The sequence below is a fragment of the Neomonachus schauinslandi genome, chromosome 13, assembly GCF_002201575.2.
Source record: "Neomonachus schauinslandi chromosome 13, ASM220157v2, whole genome shotgun sequence".
NCBI lineage: Eukaryota > Metazoa > Chordata > Mammalia > Carnivora > Phocidae > Neomonachus > Neomonachus schauinslandi.
In genome coordinates this window covers 41,135,347-41,156,776 of record NC_058415.1, presented here as the reverse complement: position 1 = coordinate 41,156,776, position 21,430 = coordinate 41,135,347, and the positions used below count along the sequence as shown (strand labels likewise).

The following is a 21,430-nucleotide window of genomic DNA, read 5'->3' as shown; positions in this document are numbered from 1 at the left end:
GTCTGCTTCTCCCTCTGACCCTCCTCCCTCTCACTCCCTCTCATGCTCTCTGTCTCTCGTTCTCTCTCTCGCAAATAAATAAAATCTTAAAAAAAAAAAAAATTTAAAACATTGATTGGGCTACATGTCTATTATATTAGTAACTTTATTCTGATATTACTGACATTAAATAATGTGTTCTATTAAATTAAAACATTAACAGTTTTCCTCTATTATCTTTATTAACATTATTATCCCATTTATTTTATATTAATCCTTATATTTCATGTATCTCATGGTAATCCTTTTTTTAAAAAATGCCGCTGACAGTTACTTAAGTCCCTAGATTTACTAATAGTTAATGTAAAACTAGCATGAAATCTCTCTAGAAATTTAACTTCTCCTTCATTATGTCATCATCTGGCCAAGAGCCAAGACAAGGTATGTTCACTTAAATATAAAGCAAAAAGTTTTTTTAAGATTTTATTTATTTGTCAGAGAAAGAGCACAACCAGTAGGAGCAGCAAGCAGAGGGAGAAGCAGACCCCCTACTGAGCAAGGAGCCTGATGCGGAACTTGATCCCAGGACTCTGGGATCATGACCTGAGCCGAAAGCAGATGCTTAACCGACTGAGCCACCCAGGTATCCCATAAAGCAAAATTTTGAAAGGTGTTTAAATATGGAGAATTTTAGATGAGTCAGAGGACTATACTAGTCCACTTATAAAATTCTTATAAATAGAATAGAAATTGAGACTATCTGGACTACTCTTCAAAGCTTCAAATTCTCCAAAAGCAGAGACCTGGTATTACCAAAAGTAATTACAGAGTACTAAGAAAAACCACAAAGTAAAACTAGTCTAAAACAATTTTACGTTTATAACATCAATCAATAAAAAAGAAATTGGGGCAAGTAAGTATTTTACAAGGAAAAAAAAATCAATACTGAGTTATCCAAAAATAAATCCTAAAGTTTAGACATTAGACATTTCCTCAACTCAGTCAAAACCAGCTTAATAAGAATTTTATCAACAAAAAGGAAATCGAGCCCCGCATCGGGCTCCCTGCTCAGCGGGAAGCCTGCTTCTCCCTCTCCCACTCCCCCTGCTTGTGTTCCCTCTCTCGCTGTGTCTCTCTCTGTCAAATAAATAAATAAAATCTTAAAAAAAAAAAAATGTTTTCAGTGATGATCATAGGGTTATATAGCATCCTAAAAGTGACTCCTAAATGAGTTTTCTAATTCTAAGTATATTCAGACTTTATTCTAATCTTTTAATGGGCCATCCATATACCACATTTTTTTTTTTGAAAGAGAGTACATGTGCTCTTGTGTGTGCATGAGCAGAGGAGGGGCAGACGGAGAGGGAGAGGGAATCTCAGAGCCTACAGGCTCCATGTCCAGAGCAGAGCCTGACGCAGGGCTCAATCTCAAGACGCTGAGAACATGACCTGAGCTGAAATCAAGAGTCCAGGCACGCCACCACATAATATTTTTAAGTATTGATACATTCCTGAATTTATTTGCCTGAAAAATGTTCATCACAAAGTGATAAATAAGCTAAAAATATTATGTAGAATATAATCTAATTTTTTATTTTTTCTCTAACTTTACATAAAATTAGGCCATGTATGTTAAGAGTGTGAGTCATTTTATCTTTGCCAAGTTCACGCTTGGCATTATTATTGAGAGTTCCTATACACCCCACACCAAGTTCCCCCTGTTATTAACATCTTACTCATGTGGTACAAATAACCCATTAAAATGGACAGTGAATCTTAATTGATATTTCTTCAATAACATACAAATGGCCAGTAAGCATGTGAAATGGTATTCAACATCATTAGTCATTAGAGAAATGCAAACCAAGACCAAAATGACATACCATTATATGCCAACTAGGGTGGCTATCATCAAAAAAACTGATGGTAACAAGTACTGGTGAGGATCTGGAGAAACTGGAACCCTCATACATTGCTGGTGCAATGTAAAATGGTGCAGTCACTGTGCTGAGAGTTCCTCAAGAAACTGAACACAGAATTACCACATGACCCAGCAATTCCACTCCTAGGTACAGACCCAAGAGCACTGAAAACATATTCACATGAAAACCTGTAAACAAATGTTCATAGAGGTATTATTCATAATAGCTAAAAAGTGAAAACAACACAAATGCCTTTCAACTGAGAAATGGATACACAAAATGTGGTATATGATACGTGGAATATTATTCAGTAATAAAAAGGAATGAAGTCCTGATACCTGATACAATATGGATGAATCTTGGAAACATGCTAAGTGAAAAAAGTCAATCACAAAAGGCCACAAGCTGCATGATTACATTAATAGGAAATGTCCAAGATAGGCAAACCTATAGAGGCTGAAGACAGATTAGCAGTTGCTTAGGGCTGAGAGAGATGGGGGAACAGGAGAGTCACGGCTAATGGGTATGAGGCTTTTTCTTGAGGTGATAAAAACGTTCTAAAATTGATTGTGGTGATGGCTGCACAACTCTATGAGTACACTAAAAATCACTGGATTGTACACTATAAATGGGTGGATTTATAGCATGTAAATTATATCTCAATAAAGATATTTTAATACCATCAGTATGAGACGTTTAACTTCCAGACACCCACCTCCACCCCAAGCAGCCAAACAACTACCCCTTCTTAACCACTACACAAACTGGAGGTTAATTATCTGGAGGATGTGAATCTGAACCAGAGCTGCACATAGGGATACACAGAGAGGGGAACACAAGACTGAAACCAGGCGGAAGTCTGCATACTGAACGGTATGATATGCAGATTCTTCCTCCATGTCCTTCTTCCATGCTATAACCACCAAAGACGAAATTAGCAGAGCACTTGCAGAAACTATAGAAACGCAGAGAGAAGACCTACAGATTATAACATTCAAAGTTGTGCAATGAAATATTTGCCATAATTCCCTATTATCCTACAGTAAGGCTTCCCTAAGTCCCAAACTCGTATTCAACTGTCTACTCCACACCTCCACGTGGATGTCTACCAGGCATGCCAATGTAACATACTTAAAGCAAACTCCTGACCTCTCCCAAATCTATGCCACTTGCATTCTTTGCCAGTTGAGTAAATGACAATGCCATTCACCCATTTGCTCACGCCAAAATCTTTGGCATTATCATTTACTCCCTCCTTTTTTCTCACAAGCCAGGTCCAACTGACCTGCAAATTCTATTGGTTCTATCTTCCAAAATACATACAAATCCAACCACCAACACTATATCTCATTGAGGTAACTTTTAATAGTCTCCTAAGTGGTCTCTTACAGTCTATTCTCCAAAGAGTATACAGAATGATGCTTTTAAAACAAAAAAGAGGAAGCATGTCAGGCCTCTGCTCAAAACCTTCCAATGACTTTCACCTCACTCAGACAAAAAGCCAAAGTTCTTACAAGGAATTACAGAAAATTACAAGGAATTACAGAATTACAAGGAATTACATCAAAACTGTAAAATCTGTCTACCGTTCTGTATATCCTAGCCTTTCCATTTCAGTCACAATGCCCTACTTGCTATTCCTCAACATTCCAAGCACACTCACATCTCATGGCCTTTGCACTTTCTATTCCTGCTACCTACAATGCTTTTTGTCCAGATATCTACATGGCTGACCCTTTCTTTCTTCAGGTCTCTATTCAAATGGTCATTTTTATCAAGTCCCCTATGACCACTAACATAAAAGGGTAACCATCCTGTCTCATCACTCATCACCTCCCCTGCTTTTTTTTTTAAGATTTATTTATTTGAGAGAGAGAGAGTTGGGGAGGAGGGGCAAAGAGAGAGGGAGAGAATCTCAAGCAGACTCTCTGCTGAGCATGGAGCCCAACACAGGGCTCGGATCTCACGACCCTGAGATCATGACCTGAGCCGAAACCAAGAGTCAGGCGCTCAACCAACTGAGTCATCCAGGTGCCCCAACCCTAGTCTGCTTTATTACTCTCCACAGGGCTTATCATGTTTTGTGTCGTTTAATGTGTGATTCTCCCTGACTAGAGTGTCAGCTTCAAGAGGGAAGAGACTTTGTTTTGTTCACTGCTAATGCTTCGAGCACCCAAAAGTGTTCCTAATACTCTCTATAAATACTTACTGAATAAACAAATGAATATAGTAGTCATAGGAACAGGATGCTATAAAAAACGGTACAGAGAACAAGAGCTCTCAGAAATTAAAAATGAAAAGGAAAATATTCATAAGAAGATTAGAAAGTAAAGTCAAGTAAATCTCCCAAGAATCCACAACAAAAAGACAAAGAGAAAGGCAACAGAAAGGTAAAAGAAGTAAACCATCAATCCAGTCGATCTGACACTTGCATAATAAAAGCCTGAGAAAGAACAGCAAAAGCCCCGAGGAAAAAGTTATGAAGAAATAACATAAGAGAATTCCTCAAAATGAAGGACATGAGTTTCCTAACTAAAATGTCACCATGAATAAAAAAAAGATCTATACTAAGAAACACTGTTTATATTTGATGTTCTGCAATTGCAGAGTCAGTGGGAACTCTATAGCACAAATAACCTGGTGTCCTCACAAATATAAGGAAACAAGAAAGCTACAGAGATGGAGAATCTGTAGATGAAAAGAAATTTAAGAGACGTATCAACCGGAGTGACTGGGTGGCTCGGTTGGTTGAGCAACAGACTCTTGGTTTCAGCTGAGGTCGTGAACTTGGAGTCATGATCTCAGGGTTGTGAGATCGAGTCCTGTGTAGGGCTCTGAGCTCAGTGTGGAGTCTACTTGAGATTCTCTCTCCTTCTCTCTCTCCCTCTTCCTCTGTCCCTCTCCCGGCTCATGCACGCACGTGCACTCTCTCTCTAATAAATAAAATCTTTAAAAGAGAGGGAAACATACCAACCAATTGTAATGTGTAACTGGAATTCTGGCTCAAACTGCATTCTTACACACATTTATACCATTTGTGGAGCAATTTGAAATTTGAATAAAGCCTGGATATTTGATTGTATTAAGTAATTACTGTTAACTTAGTTTTAATATTGATAATGTGACTCTAAATAAAGACCCCTTATTTTTAAAAAATTATAATGAAATATTTATAGTTAAAATAATATGTGACTGGGATTCATTTCACTATAATATGGGAGGAGGGAAGTGAGTGCGGGTATAAATGGTAAAATATTGGCCACATACAGATCATTGTTGAAGCTGGTGATGGGTACATTAGGTTCATTATACTATTCTGTTCACTTTTTAAAATATATTTGTTTAAAGCTTTCCATTTAAAAAAAAAAAGTTTGAAAAAACAGAGGACCAAGAAAACTTAGAGAGATGAGAAGAATGAGGGAGGAAAGATCACCAACAAGGAAACACAAACCAGAATAACATCAGGCCTCTCAGCAGCAACAGAAGAGACTGGGAACCAGGGAAGTAAGGGCTTCACATTCTAAGAGAAAATGACTTTAAACCTAAAATTATATTATTTTAATATATTAAAACCTATATTCGGCCAAAGTATATCTACTCTAATACTTTATTCATAAAAATCACACTCAGAAATGCAAGATCAGCTAAAACTTAGGTCTCGCATACCCTTTCTTAGCATGTAGTCTAGTAAGACTACATACGCCACTGGAGTAAAAAACACATGGGGACCTAGGAAACAGAGGAGCCAACAGAAGACAATGAAGTCCCAGGTGACTGCTGAGCCATGAGCCAGAGGCCTCAAAGGGTGTGATAATTTTCTGAGGAAGACCACATAAATTTGCCAAACAGAGCTCCTTGAAGGCTTTATCCATTCGCACTTTCACCAGCAAGACCCAGGAACTTTTAACATCACCCTCACCGACACTGGGTGCTTTTTCTTTAGTCTTAGTATCACGAGTGTTATAACCTTTCTTACATCCTAGTGAGGTTAAGCATTTTTCACATGTTTGTTGTCCATCTGAACATCTTTCACATCTTCTTCAACGTCCTTGGTAGATTTTTTTCATAAAGATTTTCTTTTTCTTACCAAATAGTGGGGGGAATTTAGATAGAGAGATACAGAGATACAGATAGATTTACCTTTTGCTGTAAATATTCTTCCCATCTGTCTTTTTATTTTATTTGAAGTGGAGAATTTACTTATACATGACTTTAATTTTTCCTAGTCAAAGCTATAAATCTATTGATTTTGTTCCTCTGCTTTTATGATTAACAATATGTCATACTGCACTCAGAGAGCAAAAAACACTTAAATTTTTTTCTTCTTTATCAGTTTTTAATATTTTTACTCTTTTTAATCCAACTGGAACTTATTTTACAAAATGATGTAAGATGGGAATCTAATTTTATTTCGTCCCAAATAGTTAACCATGTTTCAACATGAATTGAATAATCTTTCCTATTCTCACTGATTTAAATGGTATCTTAATATACTAAATTTTATACATATTCTATAAGTCTACTACTGGCCTTTCAATTCTGTACCATTGAAAATCTGGTCTTAGAGTTACTGTACTTTTTGGCCACTCAACAATCTCTTTTCCCCTTCTTTTGGTACCAGAAACCAAATTTTCTTTATAAAAATTTCTTTTGGGGGGGGCTTTAATTTTAGTAGAACTGAGCGATTTATTTGGGGCAAACTACCTCTTTCAATCAAATATTTTCTCTTTGGGATTTGAATCCTAAATAAAGTTACAAAAGGAATGATACCAACTGTTACTGGTAAACAAATAAAATGAAAATTATTGATACCAATTCATCCTAACTCCATCCATCATTTCTGTTCCCAAGACCTCTGGAGATGTTCTGAGATTCATTTCTGAGCCTGATTCCCCAGCTTCCATCCTAATTCTGCATATGTGATTCCCATATTCTTCCAATGAATTCCCTATTGAAGTTAACCAAAGTTGGTTTCTGTTGCATACAATCAAAAAACCACAACTGATACATTACTAAAGCTTTATAATAGGTATTAACTTCTGATATAGTAAGTCTCCGCTCATTACTCTTATCAAAATATTTTAGGGGCTCCTGGGCAGCTCAGTTGGTTAAGCGTCGAACTCTTGGGTTTCAGCTCTGGTCATGGGATGGAGCCCCACGTCAGAGTCCATGCTGAGCGCAGAGTCTGCTTGAGATTCTCTGCCTCTTCCTCTGCCCCTTCCCCTGCTCGGGCTCTCTCTCTCCCTCTCTCCCTCAAATAAATAAAATCTTTTTAAAAATGTTTGAGAGACTCTCGTGTAGTAGCTCTTCAGTCTTTCACATGAATTTCTGAATCTTTATTCCCAAAATAATTCCACTGAGTTTTTTATTAGAACTGTTTTAACCCATAATATAATCTAGGAAGGATTCCATATCTTTTTAGTGTTGAGTGTCTCCAAAACGTCTCACCATTTTCTTTGAAGACTCTCAGTTAAATTTTATAACTTTTTAATGTGTTTGTATTTAATTATATTCCTATTCTTGTCACTGTGGTGAAGAAAATTTTTTACATGTTTTGTTCTCTGCTTATTGCTGGAATGTAAGAATGTAAGTAAAATTGTTACATATTCTTTTCTTCCTGGCCTCCTTACCGAATGTTCTTACTAGTGTCAATAATTTAAAGTTGATTTTCTTGACTATTCAAGTTATAAGTGTATCATCTGAAAATGATAAGAGTCATGCCTCCTTCTTTCTAACAACTATACTCATTGCTGCTCTGCCATCATATACTTCTCTGGCTAAAATTTCCAGAACAATGTTAAATGACAGCAATGAGTTTAACCAGAGTACCTCTAAGATTTTATCACTGAATTCTCTTTATAAATGCTTATTTACCTAATAACAATTACAAATTATGTTTAAAAAAAGCTTCTTTACCTATTGAAATACTTAATTTCCCATAAACAAAAGGAAAGTTTAAAAAGAAGAATTAACAAATAGATTTCTCTCAAAATTAAGGTGATCATCAGTATCATTCTCTCATAAAAATCATTTAACTTTCATTTGTAACTTGATGCTTCTTTCCCATCTAAAGTCTCACCTGAAATGCATTCCCTAAAACTATGCAGCTAGGACATGATCCAAACCACAAAATTAGAATTTAATATTATGTGCACAAAATTCTTCCTGTGTTGCTTCCTCAGCCTTATCACGGAAGCAATTACCCTCAAACTTTCCAAATATTCCATGAGAATTAACTGTTAAAAATGGACAGATTTTAAAAATTAGGGGCAAAATATAATTTACTCAAATACAAAGTTTTCAAAGAAACCAGATATTCTATATAAATAAATGCTGAAAAATTTAGTGTTATATTTTATGGCAGAGTAAAACTTTCTCCGACCTTAAATTACTGACTGGACCACATATATGTCTTAAAAGGATGAGAAAATATACCTCAAATTCTTTTCTAAGACGTTCTTCTCGTTGAGTGCTAAATTCAAGTTCACTTGTTTGTCGCCGTAGAAGATCAGAGCAATCCATGTGCTCAGTTTCTAATTTTTCTACCTTCTTGTGCATATTTTGTACAGCATTATCTTGCTCCTGGAAAATAATTCATTTTTGCATCAATAAAGTTTATAAGCCAACAATCACAAAAATGTATTTCACAGAAGACAGTGAGTAACTAAGCTTGTGCTTCAACCATAGTAATAGGTTCATTTATATGGTTGACTCTTGAACAATATGAGGGTTAGGGACGCCCACCCATGAGCAGTCGAAAAATCTGTATATAACTTTTGACTCCCCAAAAACTTGGCTACCAATAGCCTACTGTTGACCGGAAGCCTTACTGATAATTAACCCGTATTTTGTATGCTTATATGTATTATGTACTGTATTCTTACAATACCTAACTTATTCTTAATTTTTTCAGTATTTCTAGGCTACACAGTTCATCTCCAAGTTTTTTCAGATTGTCCAAAATCTCCAAAACATTTTCCTACATATTCATTGATACAAAAATCCACGTGTAAGTGGACCCGTGCAGTTCAAACCCACATTGTTCAAGGATTTATAGACACTTGCCCTCATAAGCAAGAGAGGCCTAGATATTCCAGCAGTGTTTTGGAATATACCCATATTCAGAAAGCACTACTGGAGTTTTACAATTTTGGAGCGCCTGGCTGGCTCAGTCGGTAGAGCATGAAACTCTTGATCTCAGGGTAGTCAGTTTGAGCCCCAAGTTGACCATAGAGATTACTTAAAAATAAAAATTTTTTAAAAAGAATTACGGAGTTTTACAATTTTAGAGCTCTGATTAACACATGTTACGGCTGAAAATGTATATAGCTTACTATAATGTTATGCTAGTTTAATTGACCTCTGAGGGTATTTCCATAATGCTGTAGTCCAACTGCCACATATAATGTTTTCCCCTCTCATTAAAATTTTAAAATATTTTGTAATACAAATGTACATTGCTCCTTTGTGTGAGGGGAAGTCATTATCTTGAATGCCTAATAACGACCCTTGAGAGGTTTTTATGTGAGTTCTTGGTACTTTAACTAGGGTTATAGCTCTTCAAGTTGCATCCACTAGATGGCTGTGTTTCATTTCCTTCAGTTTTCAAGTTTTCAAATCTTTGTTGTATTACTGAAAGAAAAATAACATCAGGTAGTCTTCTACTGAAATCTCTCAATCTCCTTTTCCAACTAAACTCAGAAATCAGAGTTGAATGTTATGAAAGTTCAAACATGAAGTTAACACACACATCCAAGTGTTTTCCACAGTCAAGTGTCTACATTCATCATTCCCACTCAGGTCTCTGACGCAGGCTCCTTTCCCACCTTCCTTCACCAGCACAATCTTATTCAGGGACATACACACGCATAGGGATCCAAAATGGTTCCAAGTATTGCCGGCCACTCAAAATGTATCACCAGAATATGACTGAGAACGTCGCAAGCACCAAAGACAATTCTCTGTAAAGGACTCTAACTTGGAAAGCACCGGGCAGTACCGTCCACAGTCAAAGGACAAAGAACAAAACCTCACATGATTCCTTCTCTCCACCCCCTCACTCACGAGATTACCCCTCTGTAGCTGACTACGCACGAACTCTTAAGAATGATTTTCTTCAGGTAACAGAAACGTCTTAATATACAGAAGCGCATCTACTCATACATTTTTCAGTCCTTAAACTAGCACAGTTAAGAGCAAAGCTGGGCACCAGAGCAGACTACAACCAGCATTTAGCACTCGCAGTTTTTCAATGGCAGTGTGGACTCAGGAATAAATGGTTTTATGAATAGCCATATGTCATCCAAGTTCACCGTAACAGTACCTTCATATACGAAAGTACTTCGAAGAGCATTAAGCACTATACAAGGATAAGATACTATTTTTATTCTGCAAGATAGGTCCCCCTCCTTCAAGCACTCAATAGTGCCAGCATCAATTCAAATTCACTGTTAAATTATATGCCCTCTCGGGGCACCTGGGTGACTGAGTCAGTCAAGCGTCTGCCTCCGGCTCAGGTCCTGATCCCAGGGTCCTGGGATCGAGCCCCACGTCGGGCTCCCTGCTCAGCGGGGAGCCTGCTTCTCCCTCTGTCTCTGTCTGCCACCTCCCCTGCTTGTGCTCTCTCCCTCTCTGTCAAATAAATAAATAAAATCTTTTTAAAAAAATTAAAATTAAAATAAAATATATGCCCTCTTGACTGACACATCATCTCTAACTTTCTATCATCCACACAAAGTACTATGTATATTTTTAAATGAATAAACAGCAATTTACAAGGTTAATCACAATGTAAACCAAATAATCTGAAATAAAAACAAAATAAAATCTATAACCAAAAATGCTTGTATTGTAGTTGATGGTAATTATTTCAAACAATACTTAATAAATAAAGCAAAAGAAACTGAAGTATTCGGAAGTCTCATGAAATTTACTTATAAAATATGACTTGTGATTCCCATTCTATTGACAAACAGCACAGAAAACAACATGCAATCATTCCATTACACTAAACAAAGAGCATGTCCTTTATTCTGTGACACTTTCAATTTAATCCTATGAAAAGGAACAACAGGAAAATCAGTGATGGATCAGTTAGGGCTTATTCTATTCATTGGTGAGATTTTAACTTTATGATAATTGGCCTATATTAAATATTACTTACAGTAATATGGCTTTTATATAGAAGTCTTTCAAGATGTAGATGAAATTTCTGACCTAACAATCCCAGTTTTAATGCAGAGGTCAAGTCACTAATATGTGACAATTACTATATATCTTTGGATATGCATATAAAAAGTTTTTATTTTAAAAACTGTCTTTCTCAGATAGTATAGATTTTTTAGGAGTTCTACTTACATATTCAAGAAACTTACATAGGATTAAACTAATTTAAAATTAACAGATTAATTTTCTAATGTTAAACTCACTTGGCATCTATTGTATAAAGGCGTTTTATATTACATCTTTTTATATTTTGCTGCATGGAGTTGGCTAATATTTTATATAATTCTTTTTTTTTTTTTAAAGATTTTATTTATTTATTTGAGCCAGAGAGAATGAGAGAGAGAGAGAGAGAGCGTAGGGTCAGAGGGAGAAGCAGGCTCCCTGCCGAGCAGGGAGCCCGATGCGGGACTCGATCCAGGGACTCCAGGATCATGACCTGAGCCGAAGGCAGTCGCTTAACCAACTGAGCCACCCAGGCGCCCCTATTTTATATAATTCTTTTGTATGTATATTCATTAGTGAGATTGGCTATAATTATCTTTTCTTGTATCTTTATCAATTTAGCATAAAGATTTATCAGTTTGATATGTTATCAAGATTTTTCCAATCTAAGGGGCACCTGGGTGGCACAGTTGGTTGGGCGTCTGACTCTTGGTTTCAGCTGGGGTGGTGGTCTTGGGGTCCTGGGACCAGCCCCATGTCGGCTCCAGGCTTGGTGCAGGATCTGCTTGGGATTCTCTCTCCCTCTCCTTCCGCCCCTCCCGCTCGTGCTCACTCTCTCTCTCTCAAATAAATAAATTGTAAAAAAAAAAAAAAAGATTTTTCCATTCTCTGGCAGAATTTATATAAAACTGAAATTATTTGCTCCTTGGATTTTTTTGTTGTTGTTCATTGGTGAAGCAATATGGGCCTGGAGTTTTGATACCAACTCTATAAGGTTTTCTACTCTCTACCTCTTCTTAAGTTAGTTGGGGCAGATAGGAGGATTATATACATATCTTTCAAATATCCAGCGAGGTAACCCCACAGTGAAGATCACAGTTGAAAGAGCGAACCCAAACACTCAGAGCTTCTAATAAGCTTTGTAGCCCCCAACTCTTAAACGTAAGAAAAAGTGATATTTTGGGGGGAGAAAAACAACATAAAAGATGAAATCTAAATCAAGGGGGAAGGGAAAAATCCTGAAAGAAACATATATAAGAATAAGGGACGCCTGGGTGGCTCAGTCAGTTAAGTGTCTGCCTTCAGCTCAGGTCACGATCCCAGGGTCCTAGGATGGAGTCCTGCATTGGGCTCCCCACTCTATGGGGAGGCTTCTCCCTCTGCCCTTCACCCTGCTCGTGTGCTCTCTCTCTCTGTCTGTCAAATAAAAAAATAAAATCTTTAAAAAAAAAAAAAGAGAGGGGGGCGGAGCAAGATGGCGGAGGAGTAGGAGACCTGGATTTCGTCTCCTCTCAGGAATTCAGCTGGATAGGGATCAAACCATTCTGAACACCTACAAACTCAACAGGAGATCGAAGAAAGGAATAGCAACAACTCTCTGAACAGAAAAGCGACCACTTTCTGGAAGGTAGGACGTGCGGAGAAGTGAATCCGAGGTGATATTCGGGAGGATAGACGGTGGGGGAGGGGCCTCCGTCGGCCGCTTCTGGCAAGTGATAGAGCCGCGGAGCACAAAATCGGAACTTTTAAAAGTCTGCTCCGCCGAGGGACGTCACTCTGGTGGCTAAGCGGGGGGTAGAACCCTCCGGGACAGTGTGGTCTCAGGACCCTCGGGGTCACAGAAAGACCGGGGCTGCCTGAGCGTGGCAGAGCTCCCAGGTAACGGAGCAGGGAAGCCGGCTGCAGAGGCGGAGCCCAGGCGCGGGCTCTCAGCTCGGGGTTGCCATAAACCGTGATCCGCGGCACAGTCGGGCCCCTGCTCCTCCAGCAGGGACCCAACAAGCGGCAGATCCGGGGAGACTCACCTTCCTCCCCCGGGAGGAGCCGCACGGGAGTGCGCCGCAGGGATCTGCTGGGTTTGGAGACTCCACCCGGGGTCGGGTGCCAGAGATAGAAACGCGCGGTCACAGCCCAGGTGAGCACGGAGCACGGCCGGAGACCGGGGAGACGGGAGTGACTGACGGCTTTTCTCTGGGGGTGCACTGAGGAGCAGGGCCCCGAGTTCTCGGCTCCTCCAGGGCGGAGATTGGGAGGCCCCATTTTCACTCTCCGCCTCCAAAGCTGTACAGAAAGCTCGCAGGGAACAAAAGCCCCGGAGAGCAAACCCGAGCAGATTACTTAGCCGGGAGGGGGCAAGGGCGGGGCAATTCCGCCTCCGGCAGAGACATTTGGAAACCACGGCAACAGGCCCCTCCCCAGAAGATCAGCGAGAACAGCCAGCCAAGACCAAGTTTACCGATCAATGAGAACGGCAGAACTCCAGCGCTAGGGGAATACTGCACATAGAATTCATGGCTTTTTTACCATGATTCTTTAGTCTTTCAAAGTTAATTTTTTTTTAACTGTTTTTTCTTTTTTTTTCTTTTTGAATTTTTCTTTTTCCCTTTTTCAACCAACATCTTATCAATCCCTTTTTTTTAAAAAAAAATTTTTATTTTTCATTTTTAGAGTCATATTCTATCCCTTCATAGTAGTTACCCGTATTTTTGGCTTATATATATAAGTTGTTCTCTCTTTAAAATTTTGAGATAGTTTCTTCTAACAGATTAAAATATACCCTAAATCTCTAGTATATGGTGTTTTCTATTCCCCTGCCTGATCACATCCTCTCCCTTCTTTTTTTTTTTTTCTTTTTTTAAATCCTCTTCTTTCTTTTTTCAAACAACTTCTTATCAATTCCTTTTATAAAATTTTTTATAATTTCCATCTTTACAGTCATATTTCATCCCTTCATCATATCAACCCTTATTTTTGTACATCTATAAGTTTTTCTTTCTTTAAAATTTTCGGAGGCACTTTCTTCTAAAAGACCAAAATACACCCCAAATCTAGTGTGTGGCACTGATCTATATACCAGCCTGATCATATTTGATCACATTCTGTTTTTTGTTGTTGTTGTTTTGTTTTGTTTTGTTTGTTTTTGTTTTTATCTTTATCTTTTTCTTTTTCTTTTTTTTCTTTCTCTTTTTTCTCTTTCCCTTTCTTTTCCCACTGCTTCAGGTCTTTTCTGATTTGTTTAGAGTATATTTTCTGGGGACGTTGTTACTCTGCTAGCATTTTGTTCTCTCATTAATCTATTCTCCTCTGCACAAAATGACAAGACGGAAAAAATCACCTCAACAAAAAGAACAAGAGGTAGTACCGACTGCCGGGACCTACTCAATATGGACATTAGTACGATGTCAGATCTAGAGTTCAGAATCATCACTTTAAAGATACTAGCTGGGCTTGAAAAAAATATGGAAGTTATTAGAGAAACCCTTTCTGGAGAAGTAAAAGAACTAAAATCCAACCAAGTAGAAATCAAAAAGGCTATTAATGAGGTGCAATCAAAAATGGGGGCGCTAACTGCTAGAATAAATGAGGCAGAAGAGAGAATCAGTAATATAGAAGATGAAATGATGGAAAATAAAGAAGCTGAGAAAAAGAGAGGTAAACAACTACTGGATCACGAGGGCAGAATTCGAGAGACAAGCGATACCATAAGACGAAACAACATTAGAATAATTGGGATCCCAGAAGAAGAAGAAAGAGAGAGAGGGGCAGAAGGTATAATGGAGCAAATTATAGCAGAGAACTTCCCTAATTTGGGAAAGGAAACAGGCATGAAAATCCAGGAAGCACAGAGAACCCCTCTCAAAATCAATAAAAATAGGTCAACACCCCGACATCTAATAGTAAAACTTACGAGTCTCATAGACAAAGAGAAAATCCTGAAAGCAGCTCGGGAGAAGAGATACGTAACCTACAAGGGTAGAAACATTAGATTGGCAACAGACCTATCCACAGAGACCTGGCAGGCCAGAAAGGACTGGCAGGATATATTCAGAGCACTACATGAGAAAAATATGCAGCCAAGAATACTATATCCAGCTAGGCTGTCATTGAAAATTGAAGGAGAGATACAAAGCTTCCAGGACAAACAAAAACTAAAGGAATTTGCAAACACAAAACCAGCCCTACAGGAAATCTTGAAAGGGGTCCTCTAAGCAAAAAGAGAGCCTAAAAGCAACATAGACCAGAAAGGAACACAGTCAATATACGGTAACAGTCACCTTACAGCCAATACAATGGCACTAAATTCCTATCTTTCAATAGTTACCCTGAATGTAAATGGGCTCAATGCCCCAATCAAAAGACACAGGCTAACAGACTGGATTAAAAAACAAGACCCATCCATATGCTGTCTGCAAGAGACTCATTTTAGAACCAAAGACACCCCCAGATTGAAAGTGAGGGGGTGGAAAACCATTTACCATGCTAATGGACACCAAAAGAAAGCTGGGGTGGCAATCCTTATATCAGACAAATTAGATTTTAAACCAAAGACTGTAATAAGAGATGAGGAAGGACATTATATCCTACTTAAAGGATCTATCCAACAAGTACAATTTACAATTGTAAATATCTATGCCCCTAACATGGGAGCAGCCAATTATATAAGGCAATTAATAACAAAAGCAAAGAAACACATCGACAACAATACAATAATAGTGGGGGACTTTAACACCCCCCTCACTGAAATGGACAGATTGTCTAAGCAAAAGATCAACAAGGAAATAAAGACTTTAAATGACAAACTGGACCAAATGGACTTCACAGACATATTCAGAACATTCCACCCCAAAGCAACGGAATATACATTCTTCTCTAGTGCCCATGGAACATTCTCCAGAATCGATCACATCCTAGGTCAAAAATCAGGTCTCAACCGGTACCAAAAGATTGGGATCATTCCCTGCCTATTTTCAGACCACAATGCTTTGAAACTAGAACTCAATCACAAGAGGAAAGTCGGAAAGAACTCAAATACATGGAGGCTAAAGAGAATCCTACTGAAGAATGAATGGGTCAACCAGGAAATTAAAGAAGAATTTAAAAAATACATGGAAACCAATGAAAATGAAAACACAACTATTCAAAATCTTTGGGATGCAGCAAAGGCATTCCTAAGAGGAAAGTATATAGCAATACAAGCCTTTCTCAAGAAACAAGAAAGGTCTCAAGTACACAACCCAACCCTACACCTAAAGGAGCTGGAGAAAGAACAGCAAATAAAGCCTAAACCCAGCAGGAGAAGAGAAATCATAAAGATCAGAGCAGAAATCAATGAAATAGAAACTAAAAGAACAGTAGAACAGATCAACGAAACTAGGAGCTGGTTCTTTGAAAGAATTAACAAGATTGATAAACCCCTGGCCAGACTTATCAAAAAGAAAAGAGAAATGACCCAAATCAACAAAATCATGAATGAAAGAGGAGAGATCACAACCAACACCAAAGAAATACAAACAATTATAAGAACATATTATGAGCAACTCTATGCCAGCAAATTAGATAACCTAGAAGAAATGGAGGCATTCCTAGAGATGTATCAACTACCAAAACTGAACCAGGATGAAATAGAAAACCTGAACAGACCTATAACCACTAAGGAAGTTGAAGCAGTCATCAAAAATCTCCCAAAAAACAAAAGCCCAGGGCCAGATGGCTTCCCAGGGGAATTCTACCAAACATTTCAAGAAGAATTAATACCTATTCTTCTGAAACTGTTCCAAAAAATAGAAATGGAAGGAAAACTTCCAAACTCATTTTATGAGGCCAGCATTACCTTGATCCCAAAACCAGACAAAGACCCCATCAAAAAGGAGAATTACAGACCAATATCCCTGATGAACATGGATGCAAAAATCCTCACCAAAATACTAGCCAATAGGATCCAACAGTACATTAAAAGGATTATTCACCATGACCAAGTGGGATTTATCCCTGGGCTGCAAGGTTGGTTCAACATCCGCAAATCAATCAATGTGATACAATACATTAACAAAAGAAAGAACAAGAATCATATGATCCTCTCAATAGATGCAGAAAAAGCTTTTGACAAAGTACAGCATCCTTTCTTGATCAAAACTCTTCAGAGTATAGGGATCGAGGGTACATACCTCAATATCATAAAAGCCATCTATGAAAAACCCACAGCGAATATCATTCTCAATGGGGAAAAACTGAGAGCTTTCCCCCTAAGGTCAGGAACGCGGCAGGGATGTCCACTATCACCACTGCTATTCAACATAGTATTGGAAGTCCTAGCCACAGCAATCAGACAACAAAAAGAAATCAAAGGCATCCAAATTGGCAAAGAAGAAGTCAAACTCTCACTCTTTGCAGATGATAGGATACTTTATGTGGAAAACCCAAAAGACTCCACCCCAAAACTGCTAGAACTCATAGAGGAATTCAGTAAAGTGGCAGGATATAAAATCAATGCACAAAAGTCAGTGGCATTCCTATACACCAACAACAAGACAGAAGAAAGAGAAATTAAGGAGTCGATCCCATTTACAATTGCACCCAAAACCATAAGATACCTAGGAATAAATCTAACCAAAGAGACAAAGGATCTTTACTCAGAAAACTATGAAATATTCATGAAAGAAATTGAGGAAGACACAAAGAAATGGAAAAACGTTCCATGCTCATGGATTGGAAGAACAAATATTGTGAAGATGTCAATGCTACCTAGAGCAATCTACACATTCAATGCAATCCCCATCAAAATACCATCCACTTTTTTCAAAGAAATGGAACAAATAATCCTAAAATTTGTATGGAACCAGAAAAGACCCCGCATAGCCAGAGGAATGTTGAAAAAGAAAAGCAAAGCCGGCGGCATCACAATTCCGGACTTCCAGCTCTATTACAAAGCTGTCATAATCAAGACAGCATGGTACTGGCACAAAAACAGACACATAGATCAATGGAACAGAATAGAGAGCCCAGATATGGACCCTCAACTCTATGGTCAACTCATCTTTGACAAAGCAGGAAAGAATGTCCAATGGAACAAAGACAGTCTCTTCAACAAATGGTGTTGGGAAAATTGGATAGCCACATGCAGAAGAATGAAACTGGACCATTTCCTTACACCACACACAAAAATAGACTCCAAATGGTTGAAAGACCTCAGTGTGAAACAGGAGTCCATCAAAATCCTAAAGGAGAACACAGGCAGCAACCTCTTCGACCTCAGCCACAGCAACTTCTTCCTAGAAACATCGCCAAAGGCAAGGGAAGCAAGGGCAAAAATGAACTATTGGGACTTCATCAGGATAAAAAGCTTTTGAAAAGCAAAGGAAACAGTCCACAAAACCAAAAGACAACCGACAGAATGGGAGAAGATATTTGCAAATGGCATATCAGATAAAGGGCTAGTATCCAAAATCTATAAAGAACTCATCAAACTCAACACCCAAAGAACAAAGAATCCAATCAAGAAATGGGCAGAAGACATGAACAGACATTTTTCCAAAGAAGACATCCAAATGGCCAACGGACACATGAAAAAGTGCTCAATATCGCTCAGCATCAGGGAAATCCAAATCAAAACCTCAATGAGATACCACCTCACACCAGTCAGAATGGCTAAAATTAACAAGTCAGGAAATGACAGATGTTGGCGGGGATGCGGAGAAAGGGGAACCCTCCTACACTGTTGGTGGGAATGCAAGCTGGTGCAGCCACTCTGGAAAACTGTATGGAGGTTCCTCAAAAAGTTGAAAATAGAGCTACCATATGATCCAGCAATTGCACTACTGGGTATTTACCCCAAAGATACAAAAGTAGGGATCCGAAGGGGTACGTGCACCCCGATGTTTATAGCAGCAATGTCCACAATAGCCAAACTGTGGAAAGAGCCAAGATGTCCATCGACAGATGAATGGATAAAGAAGATGTGGTATATATATACAATGGAATATTATGCAGCCATCAAAAGGAATGAGATCTTGCCATTTGCAACGACGTGGATGGAACTGGAGGGTATTATGTTGAGCGAAATAAGTCAAACAGAGAAAGACATGTATCATATGATCTCACTGATATGAGGAATTCTTAATTGTAGGAAACAAACTGAGGGTTGCCTGAGTGGGGGGTGGGGTGGGAAGGATGGGGTGACTGGGTGATAGACACTGGGGAGGGTATGTGCTCTGGTAAGCACTGTGAATTGTGCAAGACTGTTGAATCTCAGATCTGTACCTCTGAAACAAATAATGCAATATATGTTAAGAAAAAAAAAAAAGAAGAAGAAGGTAGCAGGAGGGGAAGAATGAAGCGGGGGAAATCGGAGGGGTAGACGAACCATGAGAGACGATGGACTCTGAAAAACAAACAGGGTTCTAGAGGGGAGGGGGGTGGGAGGATGGGTTAGCCTGGTGCTGGGTATTGAGGAGGGCACATTCTGCATGGAGCACTGGGTGTTATGCACAAACAATGAATCATGGAACACTTCATCTAAAACTAATGATGTAATGTATGGGGATTAACATAAGAATAAAAAAAAATAAATTAAAAAAAAAAGAGAGAGAGAGAGAGATAGAATAATCCTTCAAGATATCTTCAAAGAACAGACACAATTTCAGAATGGCAAAGTAAGGACCGCCAAAAATTCTTCCCTCCATAAAAGCAGCAAGAACACTGGTAAAAAAATGCCAAATTCAAAATTTTTATAACTGGAAATTAACCATAGGCTTGCAATAATCTTTTTTTTTAAGAGTTTTTTTTTTAATTTATTCATTTGAGACAGAGAGAGGCAGAGAGAGAGAGCACGAGCAGGGGGAGAGGCAGAAGCAGTCTCCCTGCTGAGCTAGGAGCACGATGCGGGGGCTCCATCCCAGGACCCCCTGGTGATTGCCAGAGGTGGAGGGTGGGGAATGGGAGAAATAAGTGAAGGTAGTCAAAAGCTATAACATAGTAAGTTCTGGGGATGTTAAGTACTGCATGGTGACCCTAGTTAACAATACTGTATTGTATATTTGGAAGTTGCTAAGGGAATAAATCTTAAAAGTTCTCATCTCAAGAAAAAAACTGTGTAACTATGTGACAAGAAAGAGCCTACAATAAAAAAAGTATAGTCGAAGAACAAGCAAGAGCTCTTGAAAATTAATAACCCAAAAGAAGAAATGAAAATTCAGTAGAACAGTTACAACATAAAATTGAAGAAATCTCCCAGGAAATAGAACAAAAATATAAAAGGATGGAAAACAGAAGAAATTAAGGATGTCAACTTTATGCCAAACTGACCTTATAATTCAATTCCAATCAAAATTTCACCAAGCTTTCTTGGTGGAATATTACAAACTAAATCTCAAACTTACATAGGAGATTAACAGGCTAAGAATAACTCTATATATTAAGAATATGGAGAGGGGAACTTGTCCTACCAGATATCAAGACTTCCTCTAAAGCCATGGTAAATAAAACAACTCGGTATTGTTTCATAAATAGACACGCATGTAAGTGAAACAGAATACGGCATTCAGGAACCAAACCTTAGATAGAAAGGAACTTGACAGATGACAGAGACAACACTATAAATCAGTGAGTGGTGACAAACAGACAGTTGAATAACTGGTACAGGGGCATTTGGTTATCCTTTAGAAAAAAATAAAATAAAATTAGATCTTCCCATGCTATGTATAGAAAAAATATATATTCTCTTTATGACTTTAGGTTATTGAAGACATAAAAAAGCACTATTAATAAAGAAAAAGACTGATAAATTCAACTACACTAATATTTAAACCTGCATCAAATACAATATAATTGGCTCCATATTTACTCTGGGGATATAATTAGCCAAGGATTAGCAACCAAATAGATTAAAAACTCCTATAAATCAATAAAAATATACAAACAATCCGAAAGGAAAAAGAGAAAAATTATAAACTGGCAGTTCACAAAAGAAGAAACATGAATGGCCAATAAATATAACTCAATGTCAGGGAAAGAGAAATTTAAGCAAGAATGAGAAACAATTTTACACACATCTATTGCAAAAGAAACTATATCTAAAAAATACCAAGTATTCAAGAGACTGCAAGGGAAGAGGAGCTCTTCTTTTGAATTGGTACAACCACGTGGGAGAACAATTTGGCATATACTTTACCTCCAAGTAATTACATATACACAAACTATGTACCCAAATAAACAAAAATATTTGATATTCATGAAATCATGGTATGTAATAATTAAAAGTTGGAAAGAATTTAAATCTCAACCAATCCAGTAATGGAAATTAATTGTGAGATATGCATAGGATAAAATACTATACACCAGTTCAATTGAATGAACCAGAGCCATGG

At 38.1% G+C, this 21,430-nt stretch overlaps 1 protein-coding gene across 1 annotated transcript in view; it reads right to left on the bottom strand.

Moving 5' to 3' along the window:
• Positions 1-21,430, bottom strand: part of CCDC171 (coiled-coil domain containing 171) — a 310,199-nt gene that overhangs the window by 250,014 nt on the left and 38,755 nt on the right. Inside the window, exon 6 of the mRNA XM_044920762.1 lies at positions 8,337-8,483. Within this exon, the coding sequence (XP_044776697.1) occupies positions 8,337-8,483 (147 nt within the window). The remainder of the gene's footprint in view (positions 1-8,336; positions 8,484-21,430) is intronic.